Source organism: Phoenix dactylifera, chromosome 9 (genome assembly GCF_051530095.1).
Source record: "Phoenix dactylifera cultivar Ajwa chromosome 9, Ajwa_hap1_PhDact_Kaust_v1.1, whole genome shotgun sequence".
Lineage (NCBI taxonomy): Eukaryota > Viridiplantae > Streptophyta > Magnoliopsida > Arecales > Arecaceae > Phoenix > Phoenix dactylifera.
In genome coordinates, this window is record NC_143198.1 from 1,669,744 (window position 1) to 1,692,839 (window position 23,096).

At 37.0% G+C, this 23,096-nt stretch overlaps 2 protein-coding genes across 13 annotated transcripts; both read left to right on the top strand.

Annotated features, from left to right (window-relative positions):
* Positions 1-1,567: 1,567 nt before the first annotated feature.
* Positions 1,568-12,952, top strand: LOC103704552 (deSI-like protein At4g17486). 11 transcript variants are annotated; one of them, XM_088703910.2, is made up of 6 exons: positions 1,568-1,795; positions 4,387-4,517; positions 4,633-4,682; positions 4,809-4,838; positions 9,196-9,483; positions 12,390-12,952. In XM_088703910.2, exons 2-6 carry the CDS (start codon positions 4,495-4,497, stop codon positions 12,620-12,622), a joined length of 624 nt encoding a protein of 207 aa, XP_088560036.1. In that variant the 5' UTR covers positions 1,568-1,795; positions 4,387-4,494; the 3' UTR covers positions 12,623-12,952. The 11 variants fall into 11 exon arrangements, 10 of the variants coding, with proteins under 10 accessions (XP_088560036.1, XP_088560035.1, XP_038971740.1 ...); XM_039115812.3 differs by having other exon boundaries at positions 1,569-1,795; positions 4,418-4,517; XM_039115811.3 differs by adding an exon at positions 4,129-4,178 and having other exon boundaries at positions 1,570-1,795; positions 4,418-4,517; positions 4,633-4,838.
* Positions 12,390-21,529, top strand: LOC103704553 (uncharacterized). 2 transcript variants are annotated; one of them, XM_088703906.2, is made up of 6 exons: positions 12,753-12,795; positions 12,868-12,963; positions 14,606-14,728; positions 16,700-17,323; positions 20,426-20,601; positions 20,766-21,529. In XM_088703906.2, the coding sequence occupies exons 3-6, from the start codon at positions 14,670-14,672 to the stop codon at positions 21,362-21,364; spliced, it is 1,458 nt and encodes a 485-aa protein (XP_088560032.2). In that variant the 5' UTR covers positions 12,753-12,795; positions 12,868-12,963; positions 14,606-14,669; the 3' UTR covers positions 21,365-21,529. The 2 variants fall into 2 exon arrangements, with proteins under 2 accessions (XP_008786124.4, XP_088560032.2); XM_008787902.6 differs by having other exon boundaries at positions 12,390-12,963.
* Positions 21,530-23,096: the final 1,567 nt, after the last annotated feature.

A 23,096-nucleotide genomic window follows, 5' to 3' on the forward strand; every position in this document is an offset into this window, starting at 1 on the left:
TGGATCTAGGGTGCTCGGAGGATGGGAAAAAATTGGAAAGAAACTTGGCTCTAGGTTGAAAAATCTAGAGAAATAGAATTTTAGTTTCTTTATAGAGGATGTTTAGTTATATTTAGCATCTAATATGAGGTCTAAAAGCTTGAGCGAGGTTGAATAGTTTAACAAATTTACTTACTTCATCAATGTATCAAATTTCGTAAGCTTGATGAATTGTTGAAAAAAAAATTGTCCTATTTTTCTCTCTTCAAGAACGTATCAATGATATTTAAATACATAAAAGAAAATATATTACCAGATATAGCATTCAAAAATCGAGGACTATAAAATGCTAATCACTTGCTTGAAACTTAAGGGTGATATTTGTATGATCTTCTTAACAAATTTTTATGTAATTCATTGATTCCAAAAATCAATAATTAGTAGTCTCGCAATGTACCACACCTTTTTTTTTTTTTTTGTCACCATGCAATTTGTGGATACATGTTTTGGTAAAGAATGAAACTAAATAAAATGCTTAAGATCACAAGTACAAATGATTTTTATCAAAAAATACAAGATTTTACATAAAATATAGGGAGCCTGGTCCTTTGACACCTTGAATCCTTACTCGAACGTTAATGTATCATAAAGATGATGACAATATTGTCATAAGAAATTAACTAGGAACATCCATTAGTGAAATATGTAAACATATTTGGGTATTTAAAAGGAAGGCTAAGGTATTTGATAATGTGCTGGGGATTGACATTGCAATTGCGAGTTATAAAATCTGGAAAGCATCAAAGCAATATCTCTAACTCTCTGACCGGTAGTGACCCATTTAGTTGGTTTGGATTTAGATTTTGGTTGCCTTTTGGTTGATCATAAATCAGCAACAAATTTAGCAGCCAATGTCCAATGCGCCAGTCTGCGTACATTTTCAACTCGTCTAGCTTGCATGTGACCAAGTCGCCATTGTGTAATTTTTCTTTTAAGGTTTGGAGTTTCTAGTGAGACAAAGATATCGCTACGCTCGAAAGGTATTATTTAGATTTTCAAAAATCTCATTCAAAAAAACTAGTTGGAAGGTATTGTTTAAATTTCTTGATTTTGTATAAATATCTAAGACCTACCGGCAAATAACTGATATAGGACTAAATACATGCCGGCACGGATCTCACATATTTTTCTGTTTAAGTTTTAACGTTCTCGCCAGAACTAAGGATTCAAATGGTTAGCCCTAATAAAAACGTACTGCAACGTCTCCTAGTTCATATAGATTATTGATCATATCTGTTTATATATATTTGTAATAATTCAGAACATCATCTAAAATGACTGATCGAAGAATATTAGTTAGGCTTTTTTTTTTTTTTTCTTTTCTTTCCTGCTGCTGATTGAGGTGTACCAGTGAACAAATGACTATGGACCAGAGGTGACCTTTCTCTAGCAACGCTAATCATCCAAAAGCCGACAGAGTATCTAAATTTTCTCCGGCAGCCGAGGTCACGATCACTTAAACAGTTACTTCAATAAGATTGCTATAGTAAACGGACAAAAAAAAGTAAAAAGCGCTCCGATAGAAAGAAATAAAGAGAGCTTGTCGGTTTCTTTACTGTAGGCCCGTGCCCGAGACCGAGGGGAGTGAGAGAGGCGGCAGGACTGAGAGCTCTTCTTCGTCCCAAATCGCCAGAGTTCCTCTCTCACCGCCGCAATGTGTCGCTCCTATAATCCTATTCGCATTCTTTTCCGCTCTAGGGCTTCCGGAGCGCTTCGCTAAGCGGCGGACTCGTTTTCTCGGGTGCTTCCAGGACTGGTAATTGGACTTCCGTCCCACTCCCATGCTCTTGATGCCTTCTTTTCTTGGCTTCTTTCTTTTTTGTAATTCTTCAATGTTTTCGACTACTGGGGCTTTTGGATTATAAAGTTCAGAGATTGAAGGGATTCATGGGATTTGGGTTTTTTGTTTTTTATGCTTCTTTGGATCTTCGATTTGGAAGTTTCTTTTTTCTTGGCAATGTACATCCAATTTGGTGGCTTTCTATCGGTGTATTTTTGGTAATTTGCTGGGAGATATTCGATAGATCGCGTGGTTTTTCGGGAATCAGATCAAAGAAGACTTTCCTTCCTTCCTTCTTTCTGCCTTTCCTTTTCTTTTACAATGCCAATCGTGATGTATGAAATAGATAGCACGAGGGATGCACCTTTTATTTTCTGTATCCTTATCATTAAGATGTTTGAATACTTCAAAAACATTTTTCTGGGTATATCTATTTATATACGTATATCTATATCTACATCTCTATATATAAAAGAAAATAAGATCAATGAGAACACATGACGTGAATTTACCCATGTCTATATTTGTGTCTAGTTTTACTCTTTTAACCTAAAAGAGTTATGCAAGTGCAAGGATAAAGTATGACAAAACTGTACATGGAACGTGCAAAGTGAAAAAGGAATGTAAAGGTTTAATATGATCGCATTGTAATTGGATATATCTAGTTTTGCAGGTCAAATTTAATTTTATTGTTTTTGGATATCTTATATCAGATATCATTCAATACCATGCCATGATAACATATAAACTAGAAATCTTTTGTTCTCAGCTTTTTCCAAAGCAACATCAGTCTGTTTTCTTCTTAATCATGCCATTCGTAGGATAAATATTTAGTTGCAATGTTAGGAAAATTTTGTATATAGAACATAGATGGGGCAGTGATACTCCACTTCTCGTGGAAACATATTCTTAGATGCTCTACCAACTAATGAAAATCAAGCTTGCTAGTGTTATCGGTTGTAGTTGATTTATTGCAAAACGGTGCTGCTGGAGCACTCTAAATAATTCAAGAACTGGAAGAAAGTCTGCACGTTAAAATCTTGACCGAGGTCAAATCCTTGGCCAGGTAACTAGGCCTTTGCAGAGGATTCCAGCATATGTCGGTTAATTTCTGGAATTCCAATGAACTACAGATTTTGCATGAGAGATATACTGCTCTTTCGTCGATTGTTGCAGCGTGGATAATTGGTATAATTAGTAAGTTAGGATAAGCTTTAACTTTAGTATTGATGATTTTGTATGTGAGGGACCCATGTAGAGATAAATTGAGATTTGGATGGTTTAGCGAACAATAACTAGATGACATCATTGAGGATCTGTATAAACTGACTCCAAAGATGGGTAATATGAGCTATATCTGGATGTTTAATAACTAAGTAGACTAATCTCCTGACCATTTTCTAATACAGAGTTGCATTAAATATTGGTCATTATTGTACTTAGCATACTTCAGGGTCAAGTAGTATGGCGTATTTATCATCTATGATATTATTTATAATTATGAGATCTCAAGTCATCTTTCATATTTGAAATATCAGCTAATGGTTCATTTTCTAGATGATCGGAAGACATCGAAACAGAGAAATAGCAAGATAACTCCTGCATCTGGAAAAAGGTTATAAAGGTCTTCCATTAAGCATTGTATACCTCAATGATGACTTTTCACACCATCAAAATATTTGTCTACAAAAGTTAAGAAACTTCTTAATGGGATGGATGCTGAGTCAATAAATTTCTGTTTGTAAGTGATGCCTGGAAGAATGCTACTAAGTTATGCAAAGCATGCTTGAGGTGCTTGTTTCCTCCCATGTCATGCCTTCATTTAGGTGGGAAATATCAGCTTCCACCTTAAGATATGTCAGGATCGTACAACAATTGTTATAATTGAAGCTTTCATGGTAGTCGTATATGAAGCACGTGCTCCCTATAACAGTGATGTCCGTGTCCATATGTAAACCCCAATACATGCTGAATACTTTCCGTAAGTATCAGATTTGGATACATCTGCTCCATCTTGAATGAATACTTTTTGGGGAATGCTGATATTTAAGAACTGTAAAGCAAAGTTTATGTCTTGAAGTCCTCAAGTTTGTTTCTTGATGACACTTTTCCAGTATTGAAGCAAGGAATCTATTAATCATATAAATGATAGTGGGACATTATTTGTTGATGAAAATTGGGGTATGGTTTTAGTTTTGCTTACATGCTGTTCTTTTTTTTCTCTCAGAAGTTGAAACTTGTGTTCCTTCTGCTATAAAATTATGCGGAAACACCCTCTGACTTATTTTCCCATTAAAATTTGGTGACAGTGTGCGGGTGCATGTCTCTTCGAAGAAATGACATCATCAACATGCCGTTGGTGTGTTGTCTTGGATTTTTCGGGCTTGTTTTTTTTTTTGTTGTTGTTCTTGTATCCTGTATTTTGTTCCTTACTTTCACATAAAAATCATTGTTTTAATTTATATATAATATACAATATTTCATCAATCATTGCTATTTATGAAACTTCTGGGTCTGATATGATGTTATCTTACCTTCCCCCTCTAAGTTGTGCATCTGTCATTTAGCAGTTTCCCCTGTAATCTTGTCTGCTGACAGGCAAGCTGACACTTCGTTCCTTCAATATATGGTGAGAAGGAGCTAGCTGAAAGTATTCTTTTACCAGTGGAAGAAATATGAAGTCAGGCTCAAAGAAGGGGTGGGACTTCTGTGTTCTTTTTAAGTTTACTAATGCTATTCAGTTTGCCAAATGGCCAGCTTTTGGTTGTTTATATGTGTGTGGGAGATTCATTAAACTTTTGCCTTGTCATTAGAAAAAAAGTGAAGTTAGGCTTGCTGAAGAGTTGGTCTCTTCGCCTGAAAGGTAAATCTTCCACTCATTTCTGTATGTTCCCCAAGGTTCGTTCAGCTGAGAAAACAGATGGAAATGCACCAGTCTATCTGAATGTGTATGACCTTACGCCAATGAATGGATTTGTTTATTGGGCAGGCGTTGGAATATTCCATTCAGGTGTTGAAGGTATTGCTGGCCATTCCTTGACTGCTATATTGTATGATTAGGAATAATATCATTGCAACATATGCAAGTGTATGCACGTTGTTCCTTTAATGAATTGGTCAGTTTGATGAAGTATTTATATTTTTTGTATCCTTCACGTGTTTCAAGCTATGTGAGCTATGAGCCTGTAACTGAGTAGTTTCGGTGGCTGCAGATGAAAGATATGATTTTCATGTATTTGTGGACTATACATTAGTTACATGCTCAAAAATGTTTATTAGCCTCTTAAATCCTCAAACCTGAACTTAGTTAGCTATATAGCAAAGCTCAATTATGTCTAGTTTAGTGCACTTCTGTTTTGCAAGATGCCCTAATTTTTCAAAGTTGCTAATAACATCGTGAATAGGCTAATGTAATTTTATGCTGCCACTCTGTAGATTGTATTCTTTGATTTCTTATCCTTTTGTTTTTGCTTCTGTTTTAGACAAGTAAGAAATTTAAAGATATTCACAAAACGCAGAAAGCCAAGAATTAAACAGATGCATCAGATAGGAACAAGAGGGGGACAAAATCTACAACTTGGGAAGAACCACACTACAAATAGTTACACCAAGAAGAAAAAGAAAATAATGCCTTGGGTGGATGCGTACTGGTTTGTGATATGTTATGATATGCCCTTACCCTTCAAGAAAATTCTCCTCAATATAATCATGTTAAAAGCCCAAAACATTACTGAAAGATCCTCACACTAGGAGGAATGCACTGAACTATTCAGTTTGCTAAACATAAATGATATATCATCTAGTTGCCAGCATTCTGAATATCTCCCTGGAAAGAAATTTTTTAGTTCATGGAACAAGTGGATACACTTAGGTTCTTAAAGAACCATTTGTACATCATTAGAACTCTTGATTTTAGCTAGCACATGGAGGTAATCATTGATTAAACTAGCAGCATTATACCTAGAATGAGAAACATTAAATTCAAAGAACTATCCAGTTTTATAATAGATTCCACCATCCAACCAACTATTCTTATGAATGGTCTCAGGCCACTCAAAAGATGCTGGCATCATGAGAGAAAAAATAATATTTTCTTTTAATTTGTTTTTTAAAGACAATTAGGCATCCATAGGTGGATACCAAAAGGAAAAAAAATTATGAGAACATTATTTTGCAATGTGCTAAGTTAAAATGAAAGAGAAGGAAAAAAGAACAAGGAATAACAATTCTTCCAGCTGAAAATTCTTTCTTTTGTATTTGGTTTCCCTATACAATATAGCCCACTAATTGATTTATGTACCTCATGAATAGAATAGTGTAGTCTTATACAGAGCCATAGAGTTGCCCGTGCACTGTGCACAATTCATTAATTTAACTTCTATTCTTTACTATTGACACTTCTCTCGAAGCTTTTTACAACTGAATTTGTTACAAAACTAGCACATTTGATCTTCGCACAATTTAGTAACCATTGCATAGAGAGAATGTGCATCATAAATATTATAACTGATCCAGAAGGAGCACCGGACTCGATGTGGACCACTTTGGTCACGTGGGTAGGGCTGAATAGGGTTCGGGGCGAGATTCGCCACATTAGGAAGCTGAGTTGTGAGCCAAATTTTTGGAGGTCATAACTTAGTCATACGACGCTCGATTGAGATAATTTTTTTTAAAAAAATTAATAACTTTTCGAGATTTACTCCTTAAAGGGTGTGGCGTACCTAGTGATTAGGCCCAAATTCTATTGTTTGGGCCCTGAAGAGCCGGTCAAACCGAAAGTTTCTTTTTTAGAAAAGATTTTGATCAAGCGTATCTTCCAATCCGAGAAGAATCAGACTGAGCAACAAAAGACAAAGTTAATATATAAATCGAGATCTACCTCCAATATTTTAAATTTTTTGAGTTTATTTCTACTAGTCAGGAGGTTTAGCGTTACAAAGCTACTCATTGGCACACTTAGTGTTCTGTTCATTATGATATGTTAAAAGTCATACACAAAAACATGAGATAATCGACTTTTTTTAACCAAATAGAGAGGGATTCTATTCATCGATCAAAACGTAGCTTTATCAAAGATTTTCGATCGAGAAATCACCCTCAAAAAACAAGTGAAGTGAGGACTGGAAGTCCGAACGAAATGATAACTTGATTTTAACACCTGCAACTCCCTCCGAGGGGGACGAGGCCACAGGCTGAAGGGGGGAAACGCTCCATAAACTAAGTGTTTGGAAAATAAATTCTAGTGAAGCTATGAGAGGAATCCGATCCGAATTATGCAAGGGCGGATCTCACCATTATAATTAGAGGCTATATACCTTAATTTTATCATCATCAATGAAAGAAAAAGGGACGTAAATCCTACTTATGTAATTTTTTCATCTCTTTCTAATTTTCTTTAGAGCAATTCGAGTTGAGCGGGTTGAGAAAATTTTTTCTTCTCTCTGATTGGATCACTACCAGTGATACATTTCTTTAGATAAAGCTGCAAATCAATTTTGCCATCTTTGGTTCAGACAATGAAGATGATTTTAGTGGATGGAGGATACCAATGCGATGATAGAATGCCCTATAAACGAGGCAACAAAACAAATGATCCTCTTAGCTGGAGCAACAAATTGATAGAGAAAATTTTATTTTTAGACATGAGAATGGTTTGATCAACTACTTTAATTTTCAATAAGGTTAGAAAAATATTATCCTTCCAAAAGATGTCATGCTAGATGTATGTAGATCACGAGAAAACAAGAATAGATGAAATAAAAAGTACAAGTGAAAACTGTATAACTGGTAAAGAGAATGCGAAAGAAAAAAGGAGCTTGGAAAATATCTGACAAATGCATCCATTGAGATCTGAAGGAGAAACAGACCTTGCTGCAAGATTGGTAAAGGAATAGGGATACCACCAATTGGTGTGGATCTGGAAACTCGAAGCCATGAGAATATCTAAGTAGTAAACTAGAAATGTGGCATTAATTTTTGAATTGCTCTGGACTCCAATATTTATGAGGATAAGGATATGATGGTGGTGAGGAGCATAATAAACAAAGCATCATCTTTTGGTGAATCATTAGAGAACTTATTAATGAGCAACAGTGGGTTTAATACTTCTTGTGCTCAAGTTTCTGGCATTCACAACGTCAAAGTCAGTCTCCCAACAGCATAGATACCTAAGGGCACATTTGATTATGTTCTTCTGATAGGCTTGGTCTTGACTGTTGAATTGTGATCACCTCCATTTAGGTGGTCCTGGCATTTACAATGAATGCATCCATGTGATCAAATGAAGTGAAGCTTGTGGTTTAGAGGGAAAATGGAAAACGACAAGAAGCACAATCCTGGAGCAGAAGAAATTTCACTATCATTATTATTATTGGCATCGTCATCATCATCAGTATTTTAGATTACCACTGCAATGAAGATCTAATCATGACTTGGTGCAAGGCATAATGTCTTGATGAGGTAAGTAGTCTTGAATTGGTTAGTGCATAGGGCAAAAGTATGTCAGGAATCGGTATGGCTGTTGGTCATTGTTAAACTTTCCTAGCATTGAAACAATTTTGGTAAGTTTCTTTCTCCAACGTAGTTTCATTAAGGATTTTGATTTTGTTGTTTTCTTGTATTCTTTTCAACATGCAAGTATAAATGAAGCATAAGACTAATCTTTGTTATTTTAGATTTTGTTTGTGAATATCTAAAATGCAGAACAAAGTGCAAAAATTATCCTAGCATTTCCTTAATCTTAAGGGGGTTTTCAGTTGCTTATGGTTATTGTTCTCTGCAATTAAAGTTGCAGGGCAACAAGAAATTCAGCAACTGAAGTTGCAACTAATTGTTTGGTTTGCCTGCAGTTTCAGTTGCAGGCCCAGGGCTTTGGGGTTGATGAGATCACATTAGGATTTTAAAAAGGCTGGTGTCAGGGCTTGAGGGGAGTGAGGTGATGGGATCTACAGTCGGTGGACGTGATGCATGATAATTTTCATTCACCCTGCAAGTGATGTTTTGCAAATCAACTTATGGCCAATCTGGCCATGGGTGAAGAATATGAACCCAATTTGCAACTCCAGAACCTGGAAGACTTGTTGAAATAATTGTTCCCTCCATGTTCTCAAGGAAATGTAGATTCGTGCAATTAGTAATTAAAATCTGGTTTTTTTCCTTTTTTAAAAGCTTGAACTTTGATTTTTTTTTTTAAACAGTTAGATTGTTTAAATTGGAGTTAGTTATGTATTGTAAGAGTCTAAGAGATGTGGAAAGGTACTCTCATAAGAAAAAGGTAGATGGAGTTGGAATGGTATATTCCTCAAATTCAAAACTGTTTGTTTATACATAGTGTAGATAAGTATTCTAGAATGTACTAATGCTTTATGTATATACAGTTCATGGTGTGGAGTATGCATTTGGTGCACATGACTACCCAAGTAGTGGTGTCTTTGAAGTCGAGCCTCGTCGGTGTCCAGGCTTTAGATTTCGGAAGTCAATATTCATGGGCACAACATATTTAGACCCTATCCAGGTCAGAGAGTTTATGGAGCTCAATTCTGTAAAGTATAATGGAGATACCTACCACTTGATTGTTAAGAACTGCAACCATTTCTGCAAGGATATCTGTTATAAGTTGACCGGCAAATCAATTCCAAAATGGGTCAATCGACTTGCCAATATAGGTAATTTCATTTTTTATAGGTGTTTTTTGCTATGGTTAGGCGATACATCATAAGCTACTGATGTCACCATGGATTGCCTGCTTCACCTCATTCTAGTGCCTTATGCTATAATCACAAGTTTGTTATTATTAGGGGATAATATGGCAAATGTAAAATTTGAAAATTGGGCAAATTGCAAAATATTTGACAAGTTAAGGAAAACTACGTTGGAAACTCACAAATATTATATTAAATGAAAAAAATTGCAAAGATGTGTAAAATAATTATGCATACATATGCACATACATATACGCATGCATGCATGCGTGCTACAATAGAAAGCATGGTACCGCCCAATGAGCGACATTAAATTTCTTAAATATTCACACACGCACACACACACACATATATACATACATCCCCTACATGCTTGCATGCCACAATATGGATGCTACAATATAAGACATGATACTCCAATAATAAATCAATAAAACGAATATCAGATTAAAATTTATTAAAATATATACATAAACACACAGATATACAAACACATGCTACAATTGAAAGCATGATACAAGCAATAACAAAATTAATAAAATGAGTAACATATTAAAATTCATTAAAATTATTATTTTCCAGAGTTCATGAAAAGTGATATTTTAGGAGTTCTTAAATAATTGGGGATGGTTCTTTTCTTTTGATAACTACTGTTTAAGAATGAATACTCACTGATTCTTGGCCAATAAAGAATCGACTAATAATTTCTGGACTTTGTATTGAATGATGTAGCATTGCCTATATTACTATAGTTTCTTTCTGAGGGCTAGTCTGCTGGTTCATCTTTAGCTATTCAGCCATATGAAGAATCAGGTGTGGGATTTCTTGAAGCCTTTTCTTCACTGATCTTCTTTAGAAGGTAGGCCTGACACTCACACTACAAGCATTGTTTGTATGCTTATAGTTCAGCTGCATGATTCACGGTATATGGTCAATTTGCTTTTAGGGTATCATCAGGCAAATAGATTCTTGATATGCGCATATCCAGTGAAGCACCACCTATTTGCCTTTAGGGTGCTATCAGGCAAATAGATTCTTCATGTGCGCAGATCCAGTGAAGCACCTTTAGTGTTAAAACATGCAACCTTAGTTTTACACTGGAAAAAAATAACAAAGCATTATGCCGAACAATTTGATATCTGGGTTGGCATATTTAAAATTTGCCAATAATTTAATAGCCACTGCTTGCCCTCCTCAGCATAGGCTTGTTACTGGTTTCTACGACTAGCATGCAGACTCACAAGTACATTTGCCAAGCCTTTTCAACTACCATGTCTCAAAGGTCATATTTAAAAGCCTATTTTGTGCCTTGATTATTAAAAAATAAATGATTGTTTAAGCACCTGTGCTAGAAATCCCAAAACAAGATCGAAGGTGTAACACCAATATCCCTTCATGGCAACTTATGATCATACTAAATTGAATTGTTTCATACTACCTGTTCCATTTGTTGTATCCTTGTGACAGAATGAACAATAGATCAGTGCTTTCATTCTTCCTTCAATAGTACAATTTTTGGATTTGTATTCTATGGACTCTGTGCTCCTTTTGTTAAGTAATTTTATTAGTTTGATAGGCATGGTTTGCATGATTCTTGACTAGAAAGTATAATGTGTCATGTTGGTTTCAGCACCTTACTGTGTGTCTGCTGGTCGCAGCACCTTACTGTGTGTAATTCTCATTACAGCTAGGGCACATGATCTGCGTGTGATGTCATTGCTTACATTTGTTGTGCACCAACAGGGAAAACTGCATGAGTTTATTAAAAGCTCTGTGACTGTCCTGTTAAAATAAATAGGTTATCTTACCCCTCACCCACTTTACTCCGGAATAAGCCACTCCAGGCTATAGTGTGGAATACTTTTACTCCGGGTTAGGTGGAAAGAGTAGCTTTATCAACTCCCAAAATCTCCACTTTGCCATCGGATTCAATTGGTTTTTTTTTTATAACATTTGGTAGGTTAAAGTGGAATAAATGGGTTAAAGGGTCCATCGAAACCTCCTTTAACCTCAAAATGAACCCATCCTTTGTTACTTAGATTTATTTTGTTATAGACCTGTTTTGAACTATTTTACACTTTTAACTAATTCATAGAGGTCTAGCATTATAGATGGTCCTAAATATTTGTGCTGATTTTTAACTTCAGCTGTTCCAGTAATCTATCAATTGACATGACACATCCTTGCTTACACGTTTACAAGATCAAATACATGCAAAAATGAGCACATGCATTTGTTTTAGATTTTGTGTTATCAAGAAGTATTATATAATGATTACTACCAGTTTATACAGTATATCTGAATCTTAGATCCCTAAATATATCAACCTCGATATATCTGTCTTGTTCTTTGGTAGGTCAACTGTGAACACTGAGACTGACTGATGAAGTTATAACAAGAAAATCAGCGCACATTTTTTTTTTTTTTAGAGTTTGTGTTACTACCAACTTATACAGCATATCCAAATCTTGGATTCTTAAATTTATTCTCTATCTTGTTATGTAGCAAGTAAACTGTGACCACTGAGATTGACTTATGAACTTAGAATGCAGTGCTTGAGTGGACTGCCCACAGTGGCAATGATGTAGCAATATTTTCATTCTACAGTTTTCAGATGGCGGCATGGGGTCGCTGAGTAACCCCATTAACCTGCTAGTACCATATCATGCTTTACTTGCCAATTTATGGTTCTGTTATTATCTCATCATTCTGCAGGTCTTAGGACTGCAGTTTCCCAAGTTTGTGGCATTGTAATATCCACATAATGTCCATAGTTATACTTGTTTGCTGCGTAAGCTCTTCTATAATTAGCCTTTTCAGCCTAAAACTATAACAATGTACCATAATAATATGTTTGGATTATTTTTCAGGCTCCCTATGCAGCTGCATCCTGCCTGAGGCGTTACAGATTTCTGCTGTTCGTCACAAGCCTGATTTTCAAGCAGATGATGGCGAGAGGATGAAGTTGAGAAGCACTTTTAGCTATCTAACTTCAGTCTCCATGCGTCAGAGGCAGTTGTCAGCCTCATCTGTCTTCTTGAGTTCCCCCTTGAAAGGTTGCCTTCAACCATGGGAGTTCCGCAGATCTGGTTCCCTCTATTGAAGGAGAGTTGAGAATGTCTCGTCAGCTGGTCAAACCCCGTGGCTTTATAGGAAACTGGTTTCAAACCATTGAAGGATTCAGGCTTATTTTGCTTTGTGGCAATCTACGCAGTCTATGCACAATGTAGAAAGCAGCAGGCCAGCAGCAAATATTATATAGTTTTCTTTGTTCAGGTTGGTCTTTGTCTCAAGAGCTCTGTTCTGTTGATGTGCAGACCTGTAACGTGCTTTCCACTGTCACAGCAGGCAACTCGGATATGTGCAATCTGTCATTCCTATTCTGCAAGATGCTAAAGCTTGGCTAACTTTATCTACGCTGCTTATACCCGAAGTTTGTTCATGGTATCTGCTGTTTTCCTATTTCATATCCTTCGGTTTTTTCCCATAGAGTAGTAGTTCTTTATGGCAAATGGTAGATTTTTGGTTGCATGTCATGTAGAATCATGAATACGACAGGGAGCTTTGATTGTTCGGATAAGTAGGTTTTTCTGCAGAAAAAAAGAACTATTTCGAAGTTTTCTTCAGGTACAACAATAGTTTGGCTTGGAGTTTGTTGGGGGAACTATGCTCTTTAGTGGAAGAGAATAGAACCTGCTCGTGCTAATTGTTTGGCTTTCTTAATTGTACATATCCGAAGCTCTTTCGTTCACTTAATTGTACTGTAATTTGCCCTTCGACTTGCCCATGATACGAGAATTGCAAGTGCTACCAATTGAGTTACCTAAGTGCCTCTGCTAATTCCTATGCACTTTAAAGGAAAAAATCTTATTCATTTCAAGTGAATGGACATTTATCTAGAATGTTTAGGTAATTTGGATTGTGCATAAAGCTCCTTCATTCAAATTTTGTTTTGTAATTTGGGCATGGTACAAGAAATGCAAGTACTACCAACAGAGTTTACCTGAATGCCTCTGTTAGTTCCCTGTACACTTCAAAAGGATAAATGCTTTCATTAGGTGTTAAATACGTCATCATTAGCTAATGTGATTGTCCTTTGCTTGTGTATGTAATACCCTAGCTATATAGTAGAATTTTTCATTTGCCTGCACAAATTTAATATGATTGTCACTATTTGTGTCAGTCATGTTATGGAATGCTCGTTTCCTGCACAAAAAAGTTCTCTTTCCCATGAATTGATGCGATAAACCAGGAAGGTACTTAAATGCCAAGGTTTTTTTTTTTCTATCTTTATTGCAAGCATGCTTAAACTTGAGATCCCACAAGGTTTCAGCAATGGCACTATACAATCATAAGGAGTACTCCTCTCTAAGCCATTATTTACCCACTATATGCCTAAATTGGATTATGCTCGGACAGAACATTAGTCATTATAACGAGTGTGATGAAACATAAAGAGAAGTGGCTAGCAAAAGTGACACCTATAAATAATGGTGATTGCTATTTACTCCATCTAACGTTCTACCAGATCTTTTGAAATAATTTAGTGAATCTTGAGTCAACTGTTTAGAGGTAGAATTAAAGAACAGCCTCGTTTCGGTAAATATCATAATTTGAATACTTGTGGAAGATATCATTCTCATTAAATTAATAGCAAGAAGACTAAATAACAACTATTATTCCACCATTTGAGGATTCCAACACATGGACGCGTGCCATGCATGGTATCACGAGGACCGCAAAATCCGTTATGCAAAGTATCTAGATCTAGATTTGGACCGGATCAGTTTGTCGACCTTGACCGTCCTCCAATCCGAGCCGACAGCCGACCATTGACTTCTCCGTCCACGGCCTCTAAGCGGCCCCCACGTCGACACGACCTTCAACTAGCCTTATCCGTAAATAATAAAATTAGTAATTAATTAATAAAATAAAGACGACGTGCTTCTTCTTCCCGGTCGCATTTCATCGTTGGATTTCTTTTTTACCCCTGAAATCTGCCGTAATGACCTACAAAATCTACCACCGGATCTCATTCCTATCACTCTCTCTTGTTCTTTTTTGTCTTCAATGGATCCTATTATAGATGTAGAGAAGAAGAGGAGGGGAGAAGCCGTTGGAAGTGATCGGTTCTTTGATCTGGTTTTCTCATGAGAAACAGGGCCCGTTCTTCTAGTGCTTGCACTTCGCCGTCTCACGGGAAAATGAGGTAAGTTGTTCTTATTGTTCTGGTCGTTCTAAAGTTGGGTTCCTTCATTGCCAAATTGTTTTCCTCTCGTAGCTTGGAAGGAAACGTGTTGAATCTTAATAAATTTAGGAGTTTTAGATTGTGATGGAATGGAATACCTTTTGATAATGGAACAAATATGGGCTATTTTTCTATCATTTTGCAGGATTTCCCCTTCCATTGGACATTGTTTTTCAGAATATACTTTGTGTGCGGAAGGGATTCATATGTTGATGAATTAGTTTTGATTGTGTCAACTGGATTTGCCAACTATTGTGATTGAGGGATTTTCTCATATTTTTGGTGATTTTTTGGTTTGTTGGGCGAATTTTTAAATGAATTTTATTTGTTATTTTTTCCTAATCAGAGTTGATGAGCTTTTTGAAAGCTTTGACTTTGGAAACCCTAAGCATGCTTTTAGTTTTTAATCCAACAATGGAGAGGAGATAAATCTTCCACGTACGTCGATGATTTGTCCAGACCTTCTATCTCACGAAGCATGGGGTTTGGGTTTGGGCTGAAAATATCTCATGATGGAAGATGGATTAGAGATAATGAGGGAAATTCGTTCACCCATAGGATAAGAGAAAGAAGAGACTGGAGAATTTCTCCAAAAAACAAAGCCAGGGGCTGAAATTTTATGCAAATTTGCAACTTTTCAATGGCTTTTTGCTCATGAAAACTCTATGCTTGTAATATTAACTATAAAACATATATCAAAAAAAATCCACTCACTTCTCCAAACGGGTGATGCTGCAAAAGTAAAAGCTCTAATTGGAACTAAAACATAAAGAATGCGGCAAAAATTCATGACAATCGATGCAACTATTTATCATAATATCAGATGCAACATGCATGAGAACTATTCCATTAAAAAAAAAGAAGAAAACATGCATGAGAACTTAAAAAGGGATAGGCTTCATATGGTGGACTTCATGAAATGAGCTTCTTCTGGGGGCATCTTTAGGCCTGGTGGAGGGCTACCTATGGTAACATACGCATTTGCTCTAGGTGGGGGTGTGAGGGAATTCCCATTCTTTGTTTTTCAAACTAGCTTTTTTTGCATCCAAGGGATAAAAAAAAATCCTGAAAAAATTCTGTTTATCTTGACATATGAAAAACAAGGTAAAGCTGGTGAGCAATCGGCCCCTCTCCTTTTCATTCAAAAATTAAAGGGCTTGAGTGACATGCTTACACATGGTTAGGAAATTTGGTAACAATCTCTTATTCCAATGCGAAGTGTATATATGGTGGGTAATGTCTACTAATATATGTTCCGGTATGTAGTTTTGTTTTTGGGTCCACATACAGCATTCTCATGATGTTGTTTTAGTTTTGGCTGCATTCCATATAGGGCTATACATAAAGTACTAGTTTGTTTATACACCCCTTGTGAGCCTGTCTTTGTAATGCATATCCTTTGATTCGTAAAGCCTCTCCTGGGAGCCTCAGGGTATCTTGGAGAGCCTTGTCCCGAGGCGCAAAGCAAGGCAAGCCTCAGAAAAGCGTACAATCGCTATTATGATTAGCAATTATATGCTTCCATCTCTAAGTGATTGATCTAACTTCCAACATTACCATTTCTTGTGGTATAGTTATATGCTGACTAAAAATCAATAACTAGAATTCATTTTGCAACCTTTAGGGTGCATTCTCGAAAAAAAAAGCACCAATAATGTTTGCTGCAATAATCTGTTATTGCCATATATAGTCTGGGATATGCTTGGCAAGGGAAACTTATTCATGAATGTCAGATATAAAAAAGATATCTCTGATCTTCATCCAGCTATGCATGTCATCATTTTTTTCCTCTTATTCTGAATTGCATTTTGTTATCTTCTTATCTGCATGTCAGAAGATGAATGTAGAATATAGAACTAGAGAGTTTTTATTAATTTATACTTCTGTTGACTAAGGCTCCTATTTCATGCCATACTTGTTCTCATCTGACAGGGCAATGAAGATATTTGGGTTCTCTGTATCTCTTATTCTCATCAACATGGCTTCTATAATGGAGCGCGCTGATGAGAATCTCCTTCCAGCTGTTTACAAAGAAGTCAGTGAGGCCTTCAATGCTGGACCTACTGAGCTTGGATACCTTACATTCATACGAAACTTTGTGCAGGCGTTATCATCTCCCTTGGCAGGTGTACTTGCACTTCACTATGACCGTCCTGCAGTTCTTGCAATGGGCACTGCATTCTGGGCCTTATCAACAGCTGCAGTCGGTGCTAGTCAGCATTTTGGGCAGGTTGCAATCTGGAGAGCAGTGAATGGTTTTGGGCTGGCTATCGTGATCCCGGCACTGCAATCTTTCATTGCTGATAGTTATATGGATGGTGTGCGTGGTACTGGATTTGGATTATTGAGCCTTGTTGGTTCTATAGGGGGCATAGGAGGTGGTGTTTTGGCAACAGTCATGGCTGGGCAAGAATTCTGGGGAGTGCCAGGATGGCGTTTTGCCTTTGCCATGATGGCATCATTGAGTCTGCTGATTGGGTTTCTTGTTTACATGTTTGTTATTGACCCTAGAAGAACCACTCTGATGACTCATGGCACCGAGGAGGACTCTGAAAGGTAGCTATCTGATCTCTAGTTTCTTGAGACTCACTTAAGTGCATTGCCATTCTCATCCTTTTGGATTGTGTTGTTCACAAAGACAGCACTCTCTGCTTCAGACAATCTGTAATGCATCTTGGGTGGTTCCATTCTAAGATACAAACTATATTCCTAAAATGCTAAAAACTTGTTGAACCAATAGAAATGTAGATAGATGTGCAGTAGTTAACTCTGTTATTTACTTAGAAGTAACATTAAATAATTGTGGAGAGAAATTAGCAAATTGTTTATGATTGGATGGAGCTTTGTAAAAGAATTCAGACTGGCCTTAGGAATGATCCAGATTCTTTGCGTAAGTAAGTTCTTTGACTAATAGAAATGGTTATGCTGACAATTCATAAAGTTCTTTCCTTAAAAAAATAATTTGATTTTGCAAAGTTTGAATATCTTGGTAAACACAGTTGTCAATGATCCTTCAAATACGTGGTTACTGTTGAGTTGTTGTTTGGGGTCATTTTTTCTTAAGACATGGCATTACACACAATTTAAACAGGCAGGTTAAGAAATGAAGTATTTAGCGTGATCATCGTAAGTGTTAGTGATGCATTAATTTTCTTGTTTTTGGGGAAAAGTTAGACAGGTCTAACATGTCTTCATTAAGCTAATAAAATACAGAACAATGCCCCAGCAAAGGCCAGGGAAAGTCAAACAGAAAGACCAAAATACAAGAGAAACCACTTGCATGCAAAACAAACTAGTTACCCAAGATGCAGAATTCTGAAACAACCTTGAAACCCACAGCGAGGAGCCAAGGACCCTGAAAACTCGTTCAACTGCTAACAACTACTCTCTAAGCTGGGATTTGAGATTGCTGATGTTTGGACCTTAGTGATCAACCAAAAGAATTCTGATTGCTTGGCTCTCAATACTACTGACATCGAGAACCTCCATTTAGTGTCCTTCAGCAATGTTACTTCTGTTTGGAACAAGTGAAAACACTTCCTATTGTATGTCTAGCATCCATTTCACTGATTCCAATGATGCATTTAATTTTCGTATTTGCATTTTGATATCCAAACCCAAACTTTTTTTGATGGACTTTAGAACAGCTCAATGTTGGACAAAATGGTTGATTTCATAATTCTTTATCTTTATCTATTTTTTATATTAAACTGAAAACTCTCGAGCACCTTTCAACTTTGAGGCTCCGGACGAGTGGTTGTCTGAATGTCTGTCTTTGCCTGCCATAACTACCACAGGTTGAAAACAAATATACCCCAAGTTCTTCAGTTGTGCGGGTGCAAAATAAAAGATGTGGACTCCCAGATTGGGAGTGTACTTACCAAATTACATGATAAACAAAAAATAAAAAACTTTATTCAGATCATGGATAACAGCCATCTAAACTCCGCTTTATCACAAATGCTTATTTCCCTTGCCAAACTGTAGTCACTATTTAACTCAAACTCCTTTACGGCCTCAAATTCTGAGACTATTGGTGAACTTCACCTTTCTAGCGATTGCTTTTAAGCAGTAATGGCATTATTAATATAATCAATAAAAATAAAACATATTAAATTAAAAATTGGAAGTTTGACTTGTTAAATTATGCATCTTCTTGGATTTTTTTTTTATTAAAAAAAAAAAAACAAAACTAGGATGGAGGAACCCCAACCATGAGGGCAAGACTCAAACCAAGGTCCTAGTACCAGCTCCCAAAGACTTCACCAACTGCACTAGTTGGTGCCCTCTCTTTGTGTATAATCTTTATAAAGTGTTCTGTTCTTCCATTTCTTCTCTGTGATTTTATCCTTTGTATACTGGTATATGCCCGGTATCTCCTGAACAATTGCTTCTCAAGTTATCTTGGTACCAAAGTAAATAGAACCTTGAGCTTGTTGCATTGTAAACTTTAAGAAAGTGATGTTGGCATTTGGCACAATATCTTAAACCAGCTTTTGGGTTGAAAGGTCATATAGTTGGAATCAAACTTTCTGATTCCTGATTAAATGCTTACTGATGGAAGTTCTTCAGGGCTGTTGGTGTTAGGAGTCTTTGGACTCAATTTGGTATATAGCCTCAACTCCCCTCTCCCTGTGCCCAAAAAAAAAGAAAAAAAAAACATAACTTTGAGGTTTATCTCTCGTTTGACCACCTTTCAAGTTTGAAGTTGCTCCATATATGTAATAATCCTTCACCTTCCTCATTCAAGTTTTTCCGCCTCCGTTTGTCATTGCTTTTTTCTTGGTCAAATGTGCACAAACTTGGCTTTGTACCATAATCAACCTGACTGGACCTGATTTGGACAATATTGGCTCGAAGACTCATCTTTTCCTATGGCTGTCTCAATTCCATCACATTCTTTTTCTTAAAACTTATGTCCTTTTCTCTCTCCGGTTGTGACAGTTTTCTTGGCTGTGACAGTAAAGCAGGCCAGTTTTCTTGCTGGATCTGTTCCCACATTGAGAAAAAGTTGTTTAGAATTATAGCTTCCGCTCCTATTCATTTGGGATCATTTACCATACGAAGAAAACTAAAAGTCATCAAATATTGATTTTTGAAAATAATCTTACATGTTTTGAACACCCAGTGCTCAAGCAGACATGGCTGGTGAAGAAATTTATAGTACTTCATAATCTGACATTAACATTCCAAATATTCCTGATTTTTTGGTCCCAACTATGATGATTAATGATGTGCATGTGCGTTGTGTGCATCAAGGGATTGTATATTTGATATAATATGGAAACTATTATATCTGATTAATCTTTTCTTTAAGTTCTTTACAATGCCTTGCTGCTTCTCTTGCGTGTATGTGCGTTGTGTGCTGTGCCTGCACACGTGCATGCGTGTGTGTGTGTGTATGTGTGTGTGTGTGTGTGTGTGTGAGAGAGAGAGAGAGAGAGAGAGAGAGAGATGGGGGATGCCGTATATTCATTTCATATGCATTTCCTGAACGTAACATGTGTCCACAACTTCAGGATATCAAAGTTTTAAATGATTGCAGTAATTGGAAAGGGATCTTGCACTAACCTATACACTCTTATCTTTTGCATGCAAATGCCAACACTAGTCAATGTTCTAGTAATATGTAGCTGTGTTGTTTCCTGGCTGTTTCAGGACCTCTCTGGTTGGTAAAGGTAGTGTACCTCCACCTTCTATCTGGGGTGATTCCTGGTTAGCAATGATATCTGTAATGAAAGTGCAAACATTTCAGATCATTGTCTTGCAGGGCATTGTCGGTTCACTGCCGTGGACGTCCATGGTTTTCTTCACATTGTGGTTCGAACTGATAGGTATGAACAGATCCAAAATCTTGAACATTTGACCTGATAAGCAACGATCCTCGAGAAACATTACATCAAAAATTTAGATTTCCACAGACAGATTCTTAATAAAATTAGAAACAGTGTTGGCATCTGTGTTTTTTAAAGGTATACAATTTAATCTTTCCTTTCAGGCTTTGACCATAATAGCTCAGCTGCCTTGAACAGTCTTTTTGCCATCGGATGTGCCATGGGCTCCCTCATGGGTGGATTCATAGCAGACCGGGTATCAAAGTTCTACCCAGACACAGGCCGTATCATGTGTGCTCAGTTCAGTGCCTTCATGGGCATTCCCTTCTCATGGATTGTGCTTGCAGTCATCCCTCAGTCTGTGAACAGTTGGAACGCCTTTGCTGTCGCTCTCTTCCTCATGGGCCTCTCTATCAGCTGGTGTGCTACTTGTGCTAATAACCCAATGTTTGCTGAGGTTGTCCCTTTGAAGCATCGTACCATGATATACGCCTTCGATCGTGCATTTGAAGGTTCATTCTCTTCATTTGCAGCACCTGCTGTCGGATATCTTACCGAGAAGATTTATGGTTATGATTCAAAGTCTCTGAGTTTAGCAAATGGATCTGTTCAAGGGGCATATGCACTCTCTAGGGGACTATTAACAATGACAGTCATTCCTTTTGGCTTATGTTGTTTGTTTTACAGCCCACTTTACATTATGTTTAAGCGTGACCGTGACAATGCTAGGATGGCTAGTTCAAAAGAGCTGGAGCTGACATGAGAAGGACCTCTCAGCTAATTATTACTGCTCTAGGATCTTCTCGTTAAATTCAACATTGAAAGACCAAACGCCTTTTTTCAGGCTGATCACACTGTAATAAGAATGCAAAAATCAAACACAGATCATGTATAGATTCTTGTACTCCAATCATCATGTTCTTATCCACTGCCATTCTTGATACAAAGTTGCGCTGCCTCCGGCATACACAATGCTCAGTCTTTGAACATGCAGGGCCCAAATAGGTGTATTTTGGTTGGTCTAGCTCTATTTGGAGCTACCTATTCTTTATGAGCTTTCGTTACATGCTATTAATTTTTCTTCATTACTGGGTCAGCTTATGTTTGACCTTCCTATCATCCATCACTGTCGCAAATCTGAAACAAAGGGTCTTTTTAAACTTGATTTCGAGCAGGCCTTCAGCCATCTAGACTGCTCTTTCCTCGGAACCATGTTTGAAGCTAGAGGTTTTCCACCCACTTGGATGAACTAGATTTCAGGTCTCCTCTCTCCCACCCTTTAACTGTCATCTTAATTAAAGGTATCCCAGGTAAATGCTTCCCATGCCATCGCGGGATTCGCCAAGGAGACCCGCTTTCTCCAGAGTCTGTTTACATTGGAAGCCGATGCCCTGATGCCCTAAAAAGTGACAGGTGCAATCATACCAATACTAATAAACCGGATCTCATTAGATTTCTACAGTTAAGCATGCTTCGGCAAGAGTAAAACTAGAATGGGTGATGTTTTCACAGACATTCTAAAAATCATCACCATTAAGCCCTGCCATTAATATTTGACAAGGTTTCAGGTCTTCAGATAAAACTGAGCAAGAGAGTTCCATCATCATTCTCAACTTAAGAGAGAGATGAGCTGGCTAGGTTGTTAAACTATAAGCTTGACACCTTTCCCTTTGTCTATGATGGACTGCCTATTAGTGATCGAAAACACCCCCAAGGAGCTTGGCTTATACATTGATAGAAAGGATTGATAGAAGGCTAGCTTCATGGAGAAGGAAAGTATCATCCGTAGCAGGATCCCTCTTTTTAGTGCAGTGTACATAGACAATACGTTCATATTATATAGCATTATGGCCATTTTGTCAATGTGGTTCTTTCCCTTCAACGGTATTCTTTTTATATGATCTATAGGAGTAGTGAAAAGACAAAATCTGGTGTATGCTTTTGAGACTATTTTGGATCTATCATCATTATTGCTGTTCCAATGCCTTCATCCTACTAGTTCTTAAACACTGAAGGATTACCGTATCAAAAAACAATAAAGGATTACTATGCCAAATTTATATATTTTTGTGGAAGTTTGCCACCCCAGAAAAGGCAAAAATATTCATGGTCAGGACCAAAATATCATCAGCACATTCCAATCCTTGTGTGAAATGGCTCATAGTCATACACATATCATGGATGTGGTCCGAGATTTTGACTATATACATATCATGTATATGATATGAACATGTCCGGAAATTCCAATCCTTTTGCGAAATATTTCATAATCATACACATATCCCTGTGTGAAATGGTTCGACGGATGGCAGGGTCAGGACTAACTCTCCAGGGGAAGGATTGGAATTTCCTGATGATATCCCAGTCCATGATATGTATATGACTATGCTACTACAAGTCAAACCTTCAAGCCAACATGTACACCTAGTCAAAATCTGACTCATTTTTAAAGAATCAGCAGAAACAAGGTTTTAACCTGACCTTTACATAACATA